The sequence below is a fragment of the Staurois parvus genome, unplaced genomic scaffold (assembly GCF_062004578.1).
Source record: "Staurois parvus isolate SC_StPar_1 unplaced genomic scaffold, SC_StPar_1.0 ptg001134l, whole genome shotgun sequence".
In the NCBI taxonomy this organism is placed as follows: domain Eukaryota; kingdom Metazoa; phylum Chordata; class Amphibia; order Anura; family Ranidae; genus Staurois; species Staurois parvus.
The window spans coordinates 22,784-40,000 of NW_028318930.1; the positions used below are offsets into that span (position 1 = coordinate 22,784).

Sequence of the window (17,217 nt, forward strand, 5' to 3'; positions counted from 1 at the left end):
CGGCAATATGTCCAGTTCCTCATGGAGAGGGGCTACCAATTCCTAAAGCACCAGAATCCTTCGTGGTTGAGTCAAGTGAGGAAGAACCTGAAGCGTGTAGTCACGTGCAGTTGTAAGAGATAGCCCTTTCCTCGAATACAAGAGAAAAGCCAAGAGAAGCAAAACCGACACAAACTGAAGACAAAACTAGTGAGAATCCTAAGTATTAAAATGATTCAACTTAGCTTATGGTTATAATTTTTCTTGGTAATCCTATGCAATATATTATGCCATTTAGGCTTTGTTATGTAGTCAATATCACTTGCTTTATATTTGTGGAAAGACATCTATCTATATAATTATTGTGCATTATGTAGTCATTACGCCTATAGTAGAAAACTTTCCGTTTACAGAAAAACTAGAGCCAATTGACAAATTTCATTGTTATATTTGAACTCAGAATGTGAAATTCATTAAGAAATGGATCCTTTTGTTTCCAAAACTGGCAAAAAATAAAAATTTGTTGAACAGTGTAATTGGAACAGTGTGATATTTTAAAAAGTTTACTTTATAGGATTGAAGACTTGTGTTACTAATTAATCAGTCAGCCTTTTTAAAAGGCAAAAAAGTAGTTACCCTGCTGTTTGATATCATCATGTGCACTACAGTGAACATCGGCCAGGGAAAGCAAAAGGAGAGAGATGTCTGAGGAGCTCAAAAAGAAAATTATTGACCAGTTTGTCAAAGGTAAAGCCTAAAGGCCAATTTTCATGCAGCTTGAAGTTCACATGACTACAGTTGAAAATATTATCAAGAAATTTAAGGTTCATTGGAGTGTAGCCAACCTCAATGGACATTGGCTGCAAGAGGAAAACCGACCCAGACGGAATAGAAGGATAGTGCAAACAGAAGACAAAGAGCCAAGGAAAAATTCCAGAGAGGCACAAGCCAAACTCCATTGTAAAAGGGACATTGTACAGTGTCTGATCACACCATAAGTTGCGTTTAGCGCAACAATGGGGTCAAATGAAGAAGACCCAGGAAAATTCCACGGTTGAAGGAAAAGCATAAAAAGCTTGAATTTGCTAAAATGCATATGGACAAGCCACAGTGCTTCTGAAATAATGTCCTTTGGAAGAGGGTGGCAGGGGTGTCTTGAATGTGTACAGAGCACAAATGAAATCTCAAGACTATCAAGAAATTCAGAAGCAAAAAGTACTGCCCAGTGTCAGAAAGCTCTGTCTCAATCGCAAATCATGGGTCCTCAAAACCATAATATTATTAAAATATGGAATAAACAATGGTGGATGCCAATTATCTTGGTCAGTTTCAAGTTTTTGGGTTTTTTTTTAAGAGAAATTTGTGGTTCGTTTTTTTTTCATGGAAAGATGCGAACGTGTGTGTGTGTGTGTGCGCGTGTGCACACATGTACACATATATACACACATACATACTCAGTACATATATCATGTTTTTCCACATCGTCAATGTTGTGTAAGCCAAAATAAAATCTGCACTTTTTTTTACATATAAAAGTAAAAAGTTTGCAAACCTTTATTGCGGATGTAAGGTTTAATATAGTTCCAAACTCTAGTGAGTAGACCTGGTTTTAGTCGATGATAAGGGACATTTGACACTAGATTTGCAAGGCACTGCAATAATCAGAGAGATAAAATGCTTTATATATTAAAAAAATTGCAAATAATATGCTAGTATAGGTATACAAACCATATCACCATTCACCACAAACAAAACATGTTAGACTTAATAGATTATAATATTCAGCTATGTTACAATAAATTTGCACCAATGTGATATTTTAATCAGCAGACTTTGTTAATTACATTTTGTACAAGGGGTGCACAAATTGCATAAATGTTGCATTGGGTAAAAATTGCAGGAAATATATTTTTCTAATTGTTTACTATTTATTTCCAATAAAATACAAGGAAATGAAAATATATGTATGTAGCTTTGCTACCAAAATAAAACCCTATATCTGCTGAAAAAAAATGTCTGAGATTGTATGGCACTAAATTAAGAGTTTAACCACTTTCCTACCGGGCACTTTTACCCCCTTCGTGCCCAGGCCAATTTTCAGCTTTTAGCGCTGTCGCACTTTCAATGACAATTGCTCAGTCATGCAACATTGTACCCATATTAATTTTTTATCATTTTGTTTTCACACAAAATGATGGGGTTTTTATGTTTTGCACTATAAACAAAAAAAAAAAAAAAAAAAAAAAAGAGCAAAACATTTGAAAAAAATGTTTCTATTATAAAATTTTTGCAAACAGGTAATTTTTCTCCTTCACTGATGTGCATTGATGAGGCTGCACTGATGGGCACTGATGAGGTGTCACGGATAGACACCACTGATGATGCTGCACTGATAGGCAGCAATGATGGTCACTGATAGTTGGCACTGACTGGTGGCACTACTGGGCAGCACTGATGGGGGGCACTGCTGGGCACTTATGAGTGGCACTGATCATTAGTGCCGATCTGCTCTGTGACAGCTGTCGGTTATTAGGAAAGTGTTGCTGATAACCGGCAACTATATTTACCACATCATCTGCTGTATTATTGGACACAGTTGATCACGTTGTAAAAGGCCACTGTGATTGGCCTTTTACCTCATCACGTGATCAGCTGTTTCTGTAAGACACAGCCATCACGAAGATCGCCGGGTGCACGCTGGAGGTGAGCGGGAGGGCGCATTCTGGGAGAACAACATATGACACCCTCCCAGAACTGGACAACCGGGATTGTAGCCGTCATTTGGCTATAGCACGGTTAGCAAGTAGTTAAAGTACATTTCTAATCAAAACAATGTTTTTGAAGTTTTGGAAAAGGGGAGGGGTAGACCCTCTCTGTTTATAATGTTTTCTGTCCCCATTTGGAAGATTTGTCATAAGTCAATTTGGACAGGTGACCATTGTCACCAGGAAAGAGTTGGGGAAACCCAGAATTATTCCCAGGACAAGGAGGTAAGGGAAATCTTCAAATAGGATACTTGGTTCATAGACAATTGTCTAAGATGGTCACAGGAAGTGAATGAAGATTTTAACCCTTCCATACTTTATCCAAAAAAGAAAAAAGGTTTTGGCCATACATACATACATACATACGTACGTGTCAAGAAGTTTGCAACAACTGCTTTGTTAACGTACTGACAACCCTGAGCTCTTCTGATCATCATAATCTATTCAATAACCATAAAATATACCAAAACTGCTTCTATCAGAGAAAGATAAATGTAATGCCTTTAGGTGCTATGTGAATAATCGAAACAACCCCATAACCAAAATGAGGGCAGAGGACACTGCATTCCCCATGCTGATTTTGGTCCTTTAAAAGCGGCTTGGCAAAATAGAAGAGGTCAGCTAGACAAAAGAAGTCTTTCTATTATTGAAAATAATTAGCCTGTAGAAGACCCTGCTTATTCTTGTGCTCATGGTATTTAAGAAATTCAATCCCTTATGGCAGATATTCAAAGAGGTAAAAAGGATGGTGAATTTTTATGTTCAATATCAAACGGTCTTGTCTCCTGTGGAAGCCACTTAACCCCCCCCCCCCCCCCCAACAGTTAATCCACTTACCCTTGAGGCAAACATAAAAAAAAGTATCCATTATTTTCAGAGCATCTCTTGTTACAGGGCAGAACAAATAAAAGTAGCACTTGCAGGGTTTATTTAGGTTCCTGATTTCATTTAATGCTGCAAGCTATTTTTAAAAAGCTGTCACAAAAAGACATCCATTAATGTTACACCATCTGAAGAAATGTTTCTTTTACAAAAGAAATAACCACTGTGATGCTTTCTTGAAAACCTACTTCAGGTAGTAAAAGCCAGCAGTAATGATAAAGTATACAATATGCTTTGAACGGCCTGAATATATGAAAGTACAGACTTAGCAAACAGATTTCTAAAAACACTGTACTAACAGTGTATGTAAACCCCAACACCGAGATCGTCCCAGCTCCCAAGGTGTCAAAAGCATAGGTACCAGTCACACTCCCTGTTTAGGAGTCTTAGGAGGGTTTGGGCAGACCCTTACAAATCTGGTCTTTCTTTGGTGTTGAATACACAATTGAAAACATTCTGTTATATCCGTTTGATAAGTGCAGTAAAAAAAAATTATTTCATCAAAATTTTAGTGCTATCCTGTGTCCTTTCCACACTTCCAGCGCTTATTTGAGACTACAGAATGATTAGCCTTTGTGGCATAGAGATCCGAAAGTGGTGGTCAATGAGTAATTTAGCAAAAGACAATGGGAGGGCTGACCACCCACTGATCACAAAATTCTGGGGGAGAGTTACTAAAGCTGGTGCACTCAGAATCTGGTGCAGCTATGTATGGTAGCCAATCAGCTTCTAACTTCAGCTTGCTCAATTAAACTTTGACAATAAAACCAGGAAGCTGATTAGTTTCTGTTCAGAGTTTACTCTCCAGTTTTAGTAAATAATCCCCACTGTGTTATCAACCCACAACAGGGCTTAAGAGCGGAGTGCACTTCTGGCAGATCAACAATGATGAAAAATGTTTTGTTGAATTGGAAGGGTGATACTCCACCCTCTATACACCGATTTTATTGCATGGTTAATCTGGTGCTGCCTCAATATAAGCTGATCTATAAAGACGGGCCTGCCCTCAAAACATTTACGAAAATCTGGCAGCCCTGGCTGGATATAGCGGACTCTTTTTGGGGAGATGCTCTCTTGTTACAACCATTGTCACAGGATTTCCTCTGATCTGTAAGGGAGTTGATGGTGTGGGTGTTTGTTTGTGTCTCTTGTATGTGTTAGGTTGTGTATTTGTAGGTTTCTGACTGCTTAACTGTTGTTATGTTATTTTTGTTTTGGGATTCTTTCTTGTTATATGTATGGGGTTTCTGGCCTGCAATAATTTGTTGTTTGTTTTTTGATCCCCTTTTATGTACCCTTACTTTGTGATTTTAGTTTTGCGTTTCTATTATTATTTGCCTTTTTCTGTTATTGATTGTGTTTTATAAATGCAAAATAAACACCTTTTAAAAAAAAAAACAATGATGAACATGTACTTCTATTGTACATACGTGATGCATTTTTTTCTTAACATTGACATACTTTGTTCTAAAAGGTTTCCCTATTTCCCATCTTAGAACATTGGGAGGTACGGAATTATACTAGTTGATCAATCCATCCAACAAGTTTATGATGCTTATTAGTCTTTTTAGACAATCCTTCATAAAAGCTGTATAAAAAAAATACCACACTGTGTATTGGAATTATTTACATTGATTGTAGGTTAACACATTTGGCTAAAAATGTTTCAGCTGAAAAGAACCTTGTCTGTATAAACATTTGGACAAAAGCAGTCTAGCAACAATCTTTTCTGTGTAGAGATGCAGACTGTGATCTAATATATACAACTCTATTCTAATTAGGTGTCCGCACATTTACTCCCAGTCAATACACACTTTGTCTTGACACATTTCACTGTGCTACTAAATAAGCAGGCATACAGACCTTAATTATTTGAGTGAGTGTTTGTGCTGAAGACTCAGCAACCATTGCTAGCAGCAGACATCTGTGCAGTTCCCTAATACTTGAGGCAATGGTGACTGAAAATGGAGTAAAGGCTTGTTTATATTCACTTGCATCATCAGCAACAGAAAGAAATTGCTTCGATCCATCCAGTATGGCAGAAAGGACTTGGAGTGCACAAGCACGAGTCTAAAAGCAGAAAAATGGTTACTGGAAAAAAAAATTAAGGTAAGGCGAGTATAACATTTAGCCAAAAGACATATGCAAATCAGTATTAAACTAGGCTGACCTTGGATGCATCAGAAAAAAAAATGTGCTAAACCTTTAAAATTGATCTAAAGAGGGTACACAACACTTAAAGTGTAACTTTACTTTCATGGGAAAAAATATATCAAAATATAACAATATGTCCTTTCCTTTTCAATTTGCAGTACTCTAATATTCTGTAAAATGCAATGCAATATGGCAACCTGAATTGACATGAATAGTCAGATTTTAGGCATCCTCTTCAACAGAAAGTCTTTTTCTTGTGAGATTCTCCTAAAGGATTATTCACATCTAAAGACATGCTGACCTTGCAGCTTTCCTCATCACAGCACTGCAAGCGCATCAGCTGATCAATAATAAAGAAGCCACTCCCATTCCAGGTCAGTATCCAAAAAACCTAGAAGAACAAACCGCTTTTTCTTCAGAGAAGAAACAGAAATCTACAACAAAGTTTGTTAAAATTTCTGCAATTGTATATTGATCACCCAGAGATTTTTCTCTCAACAAAAGTGGAGTTACTCTTTATATAAATATCTTAATGACAGAAAGTATGCCCATCTACAAGTTTTATATTGAAAAAATATTCAAGATGTAGCCACTGGATAAGTTTGTATATGTTTGTTGAATATTTTAAGGTGATACATACCTTTGGAGAATAGTCTTTAAGTATTACGGTCACGAGAGACACAGATTGTGGACTTCCTATGCCAGGTATGTCAGGGACGAAAGCTGACCAATAGCCATAAAGAACTTTCTTTTCAATGGACTTTATTGTAGATAAAAAGCAGGATATTGCGCCTTGTCGAACTTTAGCTTGGAAAGACCTTTAAGAAAATAAAATCTGTTATGGGGGAGCTGCATAGAATGCATGAAGGTAAAAAACGTTGAGCCTTTCACAACCACTTTAATATATACATCGACTGCTCTCTTCACTGGATAATATATTTTTAGAATTCATATTACATCATATTTTCTAACAGTATAAAGTGTTTATGACATATGACTGCACTAGAACAGCTTGCACATCTGCTAAAGCCCCTAAGCAGGGGAGGGGTCTAATTAATTCCCTGGGGAGCAAGGTCAGGCTGTACCAAAGCACCCAAAGGTTACTCTGGGAAATCATCTCGCCTGTAATTAGCCGGGCTCAAATATCACTCTAAAGAAACATACATGCCAAAGCTCAGCTGTCAAACCGAGCACTGCAGGAATCCACAGACACAGAATACCCTGGCTGTCAAACTTACATGCGAGTCCTGCTGCTTACTCCCTGGTTCACATAAACACGGGCCACCTTTTGCACGGGCACGAGAGCCCATTCATTTGAACTGACTCCCGTGCCCCTGACATGCAGGGAAGAAGTCCCTGCAGTTCTTTGGAAACCGCAGCCTGCACTGGAACCTCGGTTCCCAGTACGGTTGCATTTTCCAGTGCAGGCAGCGTGCCATTAGAACTAATGGCACCCACCCACGGGTCCGCATTTCTCTGTGCGGGTGGTGCGACTGCACGGATTTTCACGTGCATACGCAGAGATGTGAACCTACGGTACATGTGGACAGGAGCAATGAAAGCTGCTTCTGAGCCACTGAACGAGATGTGGCTATCGAAATGATGGCAGAAGACAGAAGAAATATTTTGGTTATTTTGTCATTTGAAAACTTGCCTCAGCCATCCACATAAAAAGAGGTAAAATTACAAGGGATGTGCAAGCCACCAGTATTTAGGCATTATAAATGTGTGATACAGAGATTTCACCAGACAGGAGAGGTGAAGAAAAATGTGTGTCCCATCAAAATTTTGTATATACACCACTGCTTACTTATAACATCTTAATTTAATATGTCAAATGTATACATATTTAATGTACAGCACTATCCAAGAAGAATAGACATAGAAGCTAGTGAAATAAATACCTCCCTTGTGACACTGCCTTTCTAAGCCTTCTCAACTGTTGGAGAGAATGGACTACTCAACTTCGCCTTGCCTTACTCTGGGATGAGACATCAGAATAATTGTTACTAAAAGGCTTTTTTTGCAAATGGGTGCTTATTATGAATTTAAGACATACTGTAGGTAAAAGCCTTAAAGTAATTGGCAGATGGACCCTTAAGGTGGTCAAAACACTAGAAGAATTTTGTTCGATATTTTTTGTTTTAGGAATGTTTGCTTTTCTAATGGTTAAAATGTCATTAACCACCTTCCGCCCGCCCTATAGTACGACGGGCACAAGGTGGTTCTCTAGTTCTGATTGGTAGGACGTCATATGACGTCCTACCATTCTCACTGCGCATGCGCGGCTCAGGGAGCGCGCAGCGATCGCCGGTGCGCTGTGTCCCTCGGACACAGCGGATCACGGAAAGAGTCAAAGATGTCGGCTCGGTCATGTGATCAGCTGTGTCCAATCACAGCTGATCACATGTAAACACGGAAATGTCGGTTATCGGCATTTCTCTCCTTTCGAGCTGTCACGCTGACAGCTCGAGAGGAGAGGAGAGCCGTTAATTGGCTTTCCGCGGAGGGGACACGTACACTGATCATCAGGGCACTGATGATCAGTGTGCCCTGATGATCAGTGTGGCCCCAGAAGTGCCACCTGTCAGTGCTAATCAGTGCCACATGCCAGTGCCCATCAGTGCCACATCAATGCCACATATCAGTGCCCATCTGAGCTGCCTTTCAATGTCACCTATCAGTGCCAGTCTGTGCCACCTATCAATGCCAATCAGTGCCACCTATCAGTGCTGCCAATCAGTGCCAGTCAGTTCCGCCTAACAGTGCCAGTCAGTGCCGCCTAACAGTGCCATGTATCAGTGCTGCCTTTCAGTGCCCATCAGTGATGCCTGTCAATGCCCATCAGTGCAACCTACCAGTGCCTCCTCATCAGTGCCACCTATCAGTGTCCATCACTGCAGCCTCAATAACGCACATCAGTGAAGGAGAAAAATCACTTATTTACAAAATTGTATAACAAAAACTAAGAAAAAACTTTTTTTTTTCAAAATTTTCAGTGGTTTTTGGTTTGTTTAAGAAAAAATAAAAATCCCAGAGGTGATTAAATACCACCAAAAGAAAGCTCTATCTGTCTCAAAAAAATGATAAAAATTTCATATGGGTACAGTGTTGCATGACCGCGCAATTGTCATTCAAAGTGTGACAGCGCTGAAAGCTGGAAATTGGCCTGGGCAGGAAGGGGGTATAAGTGCCCTGTAGGCTAGTGGTTAAACAAGATTATTAAAAAATGCCATTACTAGCTATATAACAAGGTGTATACTCTGTTATCCAGCGCTCCCTCCTTGTCACTGTCCTTTGTGATTGTATAGCTTGACCGTTACCACATCTATTACGTATTTAGGTGCCTTCCCTGCCATTCATTCTCTCTAGAGTCACACATATGGGTTTATATACAGCGTAAAATGAGAGTCCCCTCCCTCCTCCTCCATGCCCTTGTAAAAAAAATAAAAATATATATATATATACACACACGTGTTTAGATTCACTAAGAAACTTCCAAAAGGCTCCCCAGCAGGGGTGTGCTAGGTAAGGGAAAAAGTACATTGTTTCTATGTATTAGTTTAGCAAAACAGTTGCTTATCCCTTTTTGAGAGAGGCAAAATGCCCTTATTCAAATGCATAAGGAACCATTGTGTTCATGTGATTCTTACATTTACGTACTGCATACATTTTTCTAAAATTTCACTTTACTATATATCACTCAAATATATCAAATTTAATTGCTTATACCTGTGAAATAAAAAGCAGAGTCTAGAAAGCAGATGCTGTACGAACAAAGTGAAAGCTAGTGTTAAATCATCTTTGACTCCACCTACACCATCTTAATGTTTTTTATTTTTTAGTCATGTGACCTAAACTACTCCAATCAGTGTTATGCTGGTCACATACTAATAGTGCAGACATCATCTGCTGATGTGTAAAGCATACATGAGTAATTTAAGTTCCTCCCACAGATCTTTCTCTGCCAAGAGTAAGGAAAGATCACATGACCAATAACAGTGCCGCAGAAAAAAGTAGTCTGAGCATTTTATATTTTCAAAGTACAACTACAATTCCAAAAAAAGTTTGGACTATGTTAAATCCTACAATAAAGAGTGCAATGATTTGCAAAAAATGATTTGAGAAAGTGTCCCATTTAAAAAAAAAATATATATATATTTTAAAATTGATGGCAGCAACACATCTCAAAAAAGTTGGGAAAGGGCAAATAAAAGCTGGCAAAGTAAGCCGTACTAACAAGGAAGAGCTAGAAGAACATTTTGCAACTAATCAAGTAAACTAAACAGTCTTTTTTTTTTCTTATAAATGGTACATTCTCTCAATTTAAACATTTGATATGTTTTCTATTTTTGATTGTGAATAAAATATGGGTTTGAGATTTGCAAATCATTGCATTCTGTTTTTATGTAGGTTTTACACAGTGTCCCAACTTTTATGGAATTTGGGTTGTACAGTGGCATCATACATTTGTAATATTTATTTATTTCAGTTACTTATATAGCGCCGTCAATTTACGCAGTGCTTTACATATATATTCTACATTCACATCAGTCCCTAACCCTCAAGGGGTGTACAATCTAAGGCCCCTAAGTCACATTCATACATACACATAATAGGGACAATTTAGACAGGAGCAAATTAACCTACCAGCATGTCTTTGGAGTGTGGGAGGAAACCGGAGTACCCGGAGGAAACCCACGCAGGCACAGGGAGAATGTGCAAACTCCAGGCAGGTGGTGCCGTGGCTGGGATTCGAACCAACGACCCTAGTACTGCCAGGTGGAAGTGCTAGCCATTTAGCCACTGTGCTGCCCTAATATGTGAACAAGTAATTCAATCTAACACTGCTCGGTTTAGTTTCACTTTAATACGGTCAAGCTGACTTTTACTTTCGATCAGTCTCGAGAAAATTTGAAGGAGCAGGATAGAAATTCTCTCTCAAATGAATTAATGTCTAACAGTAAATGTGGAATTTTTATTCAGAAAAGTCCATTTGCTCTTATTTGGAATGTTAAAAGCAAATGCCAATGTCCCCAAATGTACTGATGAGAATTTTAACACAAATGTTTGTTAGAAAGTCTATTAGCATATGGCCAATTTCACTCCAATGTGAACAGAGCTAGTGCAGGACCTTAGCTTTTCTTTAGGGCAACACTAGTGATTAAACCTCTGCTTGATTTCAGTGTGCTGCTCATAAGGCAAGTGAACAAGTAGTTAAATCTCCTAGCAAGGATATTTAAACACCACTGTAGCCATAGCCTTACTGCATTTTTCTTGTGAACAAAAGATCTTCACTTGCTGGCTAGAACAACCCTGTGCTTCCTGTCAGAGTATTTCACCTATCATACAAAAGGATTTTTTTTCCCTTTTGCTGTAACTTACTGGGACACACAAGGATATTTCTAATGAGTTGCAACAGTTACTGCCTTGAACTGTAAAATATGCCACTGTATTATGCTAAAGAATGCCTAAAAGGCAGATTACAGCATTTAGTTAAAACAAGCATTTGCAAAGGTTTAAATCATTCTTAGTCCAGGCCAAGGATGTTTTATATTTATTCATCGGGACAGCACGCAGCCGAGGATGTTGCACAATTAAAAATAACAAAGGATTAGGAGCACTAATGGAATGATTCTCTTCAATGCTGAACATGATTCCCATTAGTCACTGTTCATCAGGTCAAAGAGATGATTAAAATAGCTAGAACAGCTTTGCAGCTAAACCAAACAACCCAAAATAAAAGTTAGGAAAAAGAAAAGCGTGCAGAAATATATTGTACCATCAGTTGGAAAACATAAAACCTATACACAGGGTAAAACATACAGTACATATAAAAGGGTAAAAACTTGCAGGACCACTACAGTCCAACCAATTACTGACTGATTTAATAATATAAACCAACAATGAGTCTGAATAGTACTTATTAACAAATTCTTAAGCCAGCCATAGATGGATTGAACCTCAGCCGGAACCAGCTGAAATACGATCCATCTATGGGAAGGCTGGTTGTACTGAAGTCAATCCATTGATTGATATTGAGTACAACAAGCCTGTTGGATTTTTTGCAAGAGATTACTGCTGGTGGATATATCCGCCAGCAGCAATCCTTGTGTTCTGTCAGCAGAGAGCCTTGATATAGCGCTGAGGGAGAGGGATGGAGAGATTCCCCCATCAACACTGTGTTGATGGGGGAATCTATCTACAGTGGATATAAAAAGTCTACACACCACTGTTAAAATGTCAGGTTTCTGTAATGTAAAAAAAATTAGACAAACAATGAGAAAAATCATTTCAGAATTTTTTCCACCTTTAATGTAACCTATAAACTGTACAACTCAGTTGAACAACAAACTGAAATCTTTTAGGTGGAGGGAGGGGAATAAAAAAAAACAACGAAAATAATATGGTTGCATAAGTGTGCACACCCATAAACCAATACTTTATTGAAGCACCTTTTCATTTTATTACAGCACTCAGTCTTTTTGAGTCTATCAGCATGGCACATCTGGACTTGGCAGTATTTGCCCACTCTTCCTTGCAAGAACACTCCAAATCTGTCAGGTTGCAAGGGCATCTCCTGTGCACAGCCCTCTTCAGATCACCCCACAGATTTTCAATTGGATTCAGGTCTGGTCTCTGGCTGGGCCATTCCAAAACTTGAATCTTCTTCTGGTGAAGCCATTCCTTTGTTGATTTGGATGTATGCTTTGGGTCATTGTCTTACTGAAAGATGAAGTTCCTCTTCATGTTCAGCTTTCTAGCAGAAGCCTGAAGGTTTTGTGCCAATATTGACTGGTATTTGGAACTGTTCATAATTCCCTCTACCTTGACTAAGCATGATGTGCAGTGTTGTTTTTGCGCCACACATATCTTTTAGAATTATGGCCAAAAAGTTCAACCTTATAATTATTATTATTATACAGGATCTATATAGTGCCAACAGTTTGTGCAGCACTTTACAATATAAGGGAGACAGTACAATTACAATACATTTCAGTAAAGAAGGAATAGGAGGGCTCTGCTCATGGAGCTTACAATCTAAAGGAAGGCGGAGGTGAAAGAAAAGGTAATAGCTGCGGGAGATGGGGTAGGCTTCCCTGAATAAGTGAGTTTTCAAAGATCGCCTAAAGGCAGACAGGGTGGGGGCTGACCGGACATACTGTGGTAGGGAGGTCCAGAGGATGGGACAGGCTCTGGAGAAGTCCTGGAGACGAGCGTGAACCTTGGTTTCATCAGACCATAGAACATTTTCCCACATGCTTTTGGGAGACTTTTGCAAAATTTAGCCAGGCTTGGATGTTTTTATTCATAAGAAAAGGCTTCCGTCTTGCCACTCTACCCCCATAGCCCAGACATATGAAGAAAACGGGAGATTGTTGTCACATGTACCACACAGTCAGTGCTTGCCAGATATTCCTGCAGCTCCTTTCATGTTGCTGAAGGCCTCTTGGCAGCTTCTCAGACCAGTTTTCTAAAATGTAATCAATTTTGGAGGGACGTCCAGTTCTTGGTAATGTCACCGTGGCGCCATATTTTCTCCACTTCACTGTGTTCCATGGTATATCTAATGCCTTGGAAATTCTTTTGTACCCTTCTCCTGACTGATACCTTTTACCAGTGAGATCCCTCTGATGCTTTGGAAGCTCTCTGCAGACCATGGCTTTTGCTGTAGGATGCGACTAAGAAGATGTCAGGAAAGACCTACTAGAACAGCTGAACTTTATTTGGGGTTAATCAGAGGCACTTTAAATGATAGCAGATGTGTACTGACTCCTATTTAACATGATTTTGAATGTGATTGCTTAATTCTGAATACAGCTACATCCCTATTTACAATAGGGTGTGAACACTTATGCAAGCGCACTATTTTAGTTTTTTATGTTTACTCCCCCCCCCTAAAATATTTCAGTTTGTTTTTCAATTAAGTTGAACAGTTTATAGGTCACAATAAAAAGGTAGTAAAAGTTCTGAAAGGATTTATCTTTGTCTTATTTTTTATATCACAGAAACCTGACATTTTAACAGGGGTGTGTAGACTTTTTATATCCACTGTACTTTCTCTCTTTTTTCCTACCACCCATGGATGCAAGAAAGAAAAATCGCACCATCTGTGGCTTGCCTAAGAGAAAATTAAATACAGGTAACCTGTCATCTAAAAAAAAAACCAAAAAAACAAAAACTGCTGGAGGTATACAGAATGGGTACTAGGAGGTTCCTGCACATACCCACAGCAGCCTCTCAAATACTAATCGGGCTGCTCTCACAGGAAAGGTTCCAAAACTTCATCATAGTGCTGAAGCTTGCTCATCCCTTCCTGCCTCATGCACATTCCTACTGATCAGTGATGCAGTGCATCATAGTGATGGGCCAAGCAGGAGCACAAGGGTGCTGGGCTTAGCAGCAAGCAATGACACCCAGAAGTTTTGGAGCTTTACCTGTCAGAACCAGCCAGCATTAAGCACTGACAAGGCATCTGTCAGGCTGCTAAAAATATTTGCAAACACTTCTAGATGCCTACACTTTATTTAGATCACAGAGTCCTAAAACAAACCCATGGTAACCCCTTTACGCTGGCCGCACACACATGTGTGCGGCCTCCCACCGTCTCGGCCTAGACGCTGAGCGGTTGCACATTTGCGTTCAGGTAACAAAAAACATATGTGCTGAGAGCGCGCGCTCTGCGCGCTCCAAACACACATGTGCGGTACTCACGGAAAGGTCTCGGTCCGCTCTTTCGATCGGGACCTTTCCTGATCATGTGACCGCCATGGCGACGCGTCACGACGGTCACATGATCCCTAAACTACGCCCCTCCCAGGTGTCTGAAACTCTTAAAGGGCCAGGAGGTGCCGGCAGGAAGGGAGTAACATTCAAACTGCTGAAACTGTTCCCTGTTCTATAGAGCTAGCAGACCTTTATTATTTTTCCAGAGTACTTTTGGAGCCCCCAAAATTGAAGCACAGCTTTATACATAAAGCAACCAAAGTTAACAGGGTCATATACTGTTACACGCCCTAGTGGCTAGTTTGCCAGGTTTTGGAATTCCCAGGGTGCTCTGGATATAAAAACAAACACAAATTATTGTCAGCACTACAAAAAGGGAAAGGCCCTCAAGGCTACAAATCCATGTATGGGCTCAGAGTAGACTCCTCTTCAATTTTGTCTACGTGGGTAAGATATCCACCACTAGAAAACTCCACACAGCACATTGTAATGGACTTTCTGCCCTTAGGGGAAACCAGCACTGAAAAGAAACAAGGCGCACCGCCCTAGCGCAACAATGGAGTAACTCTTTATTAACCACTTGCTGACATGCCACAGTAAATATACTGTGGTGGGGCGGCACGTACATGCACGACGTACATGTACGTCATTGTGATCTTCACTGTGCAGTGGGGAAAATAATTATTTGATCCCCTGCAGATTTTGTAAGTTTGCCCACTTACAAAGAAATGAAGGGTCTATAATTTTTATCATAGCTGTATTTAAAATGATAGAGACAGAACATCAACCAAAAATCCAGAAAAAAAAAAACGTGATACAAATGTTACCTTACTCACTGAACTGCAACTAAATTTATAAGTATTTGATCCCCAAGCAGAACATTTTTGCCACTGTATAACCAATAACAGTGTAAAAAAAAAATTCTTGATCACCCCCTCCCCCCCCCCCCCAGTAATACAGTGTCTCTATGGTAACACTGAGCTATATATATATACACACACACACATATATATACACACACACACACACATATATACACACACACACACACATATATATATATATATATATATAAAAAAGATGCTGTACTGCACTGGTGAAAGAATTGTGAATTTTTTCAAAATTTCTTAATTTTCCCCCCAAAAAACTGCAAAGAGTACAGTGGGGCATGACCATGCAATTTCCAGTTAAAGTAGCACAGTGCTGAATAGCGAAAGATGTGTTAATCATGAAGAGGATAAGATCTTTTGGAGCTCAAGTGATTAAATAAAGCCAAATGCCATTGTACCCCCAACAGTACACAATCAAGTGCATGCAGCAGGTCTAGTTCCAACACAGCTAAGCTCCGTGGAAGAGGGATTTGCCCTTGAAATGAGGAAGCTGTGCCCTCTTGGATGTATCTGTTTTCCTTTGACAGAACTGGATCTGCTACATGCATTTGATTGTGTACTGTTGCGAGTACACTGGTATTTGGTTTTATGTAATAAACAGTTACTACGTTATTGCACTTAGCTGATGACTTTCATTTTTAGTTTATTCTTTTGATAGAATTAACATTTCTGACAGATTCTGTTGCTGTCTGTGACTTTACTGAGGATCTTCCCCCGCCAATGTCGCTATGGCACCTGTACAAGAAATGTTAGGGAGTGGCTGTCTTTAGGACAGGAAGGCACAGACAGCAATAAAAATATGGTCAGAAGTGGAGAAGATGGCTGATGGAGCAATGACTGACATGCTGAAGTGAACAGCACTGGGGGAGGGCACTCTTGTAGTAAATGTGCCATAACGTGCAAATAAACTGTGAGCAGTTAGACAATACACACACACACACACACACACACACACACACACACACACACACACACACACACACACACACACACACACACACACACACACACACACTAAAAACAAACAAATGATAAAAATCTGACCTTATTTTACTTTGTAAGCCACCTTCGGCATCTGAAAATTCAGAATCACTGCTGCTCATTTTTTTAAATCTTGAAGATGGTGAGTGCGGTGGATCCTTTCCAGTATTTTTCATTGGTGATTTCTGAGAAGTTAAATAGGGATTGTAGTTTGCACCTGCTGAACACAGTTTCAATTTGTCAACAGCAGCAGTGAGTCCATCCCCTGAATCACTTTCTGTTCCATCTTTCTTCTCACTCTCCTGTTGGCCTTTTTTCTGTTTAGCCCTGGATTTCTTCTTTTTGTTCTGCATGAAATTTAAAAAAAAAAAAAAAAAAAAAATTACAATTCAGGTTTTTGTAATGATGTAGTTCTTTTCTCTTTTCTCCACAATTTACAAAAGGGGCAAGAGCTGCAAATTCATGTTGCTACTGGATATCCAATGTGTTTTTGATCATCTTTGTACATACCTATTCATATTTGTATTAAAGATATATGTACAAGAAATCAAAGAAGATGAGCACTACCTGTTATATGTTTGTATCGTTCATTTATTAAATCTTATTCAAACCAGAAATGTTCAACACCTGTATCAATTAGTGGTTACAACAACCAACAGATTTTATATAATAATGACACGTGGAAAAACACTAGCAGTGCTTCTGGTTAGTCTCAATAAAAATATACCTAAAACATGAACAGAAAATACACAAAGTACCACTATAATATGTTCAATAAGTAAATGCAAATAGAAAAAAAAACAGGCACACATCGGACATTTTCAGCTGCATTGGAAAGG

At 39.2% G+C, this 17,217-nt stretch overlaps 1 protein-coding gene across 1 annotated transcript in view; it reads right to left on the reverse strand.

Moving 5' to 3' along the window:
* Positions 1-17,217, reverse strand: part of HEATR6 (HEAT repeat containing 6) — a 67,891-nt gene that overhangs the window by 19,990 nt on the left and 30,684 nt on the right. Inside the window, exons 8-11 of the mRNA XM_089659212.1 lie at positions 16,442-16,725; positions 6,421-6,598; positions 5,490-5,696; positions 1,532-1,631 (exon numbers count right to left, since the gene is read on the reverse strand). Of these exons, the coding sequence (XP_089515338.1) occupies positions 1,532-1,631; positions 5,490-5,696; positions 6,421-6,598; positions 16,442-16,725 (769 nt within the window). The remainder of the gene's footprint in view (positions 1-1,531; positions 1,632-5,489; positions 5,697-6,420; positions 6,599-16,441; positions 16,726-17,217) is intronic.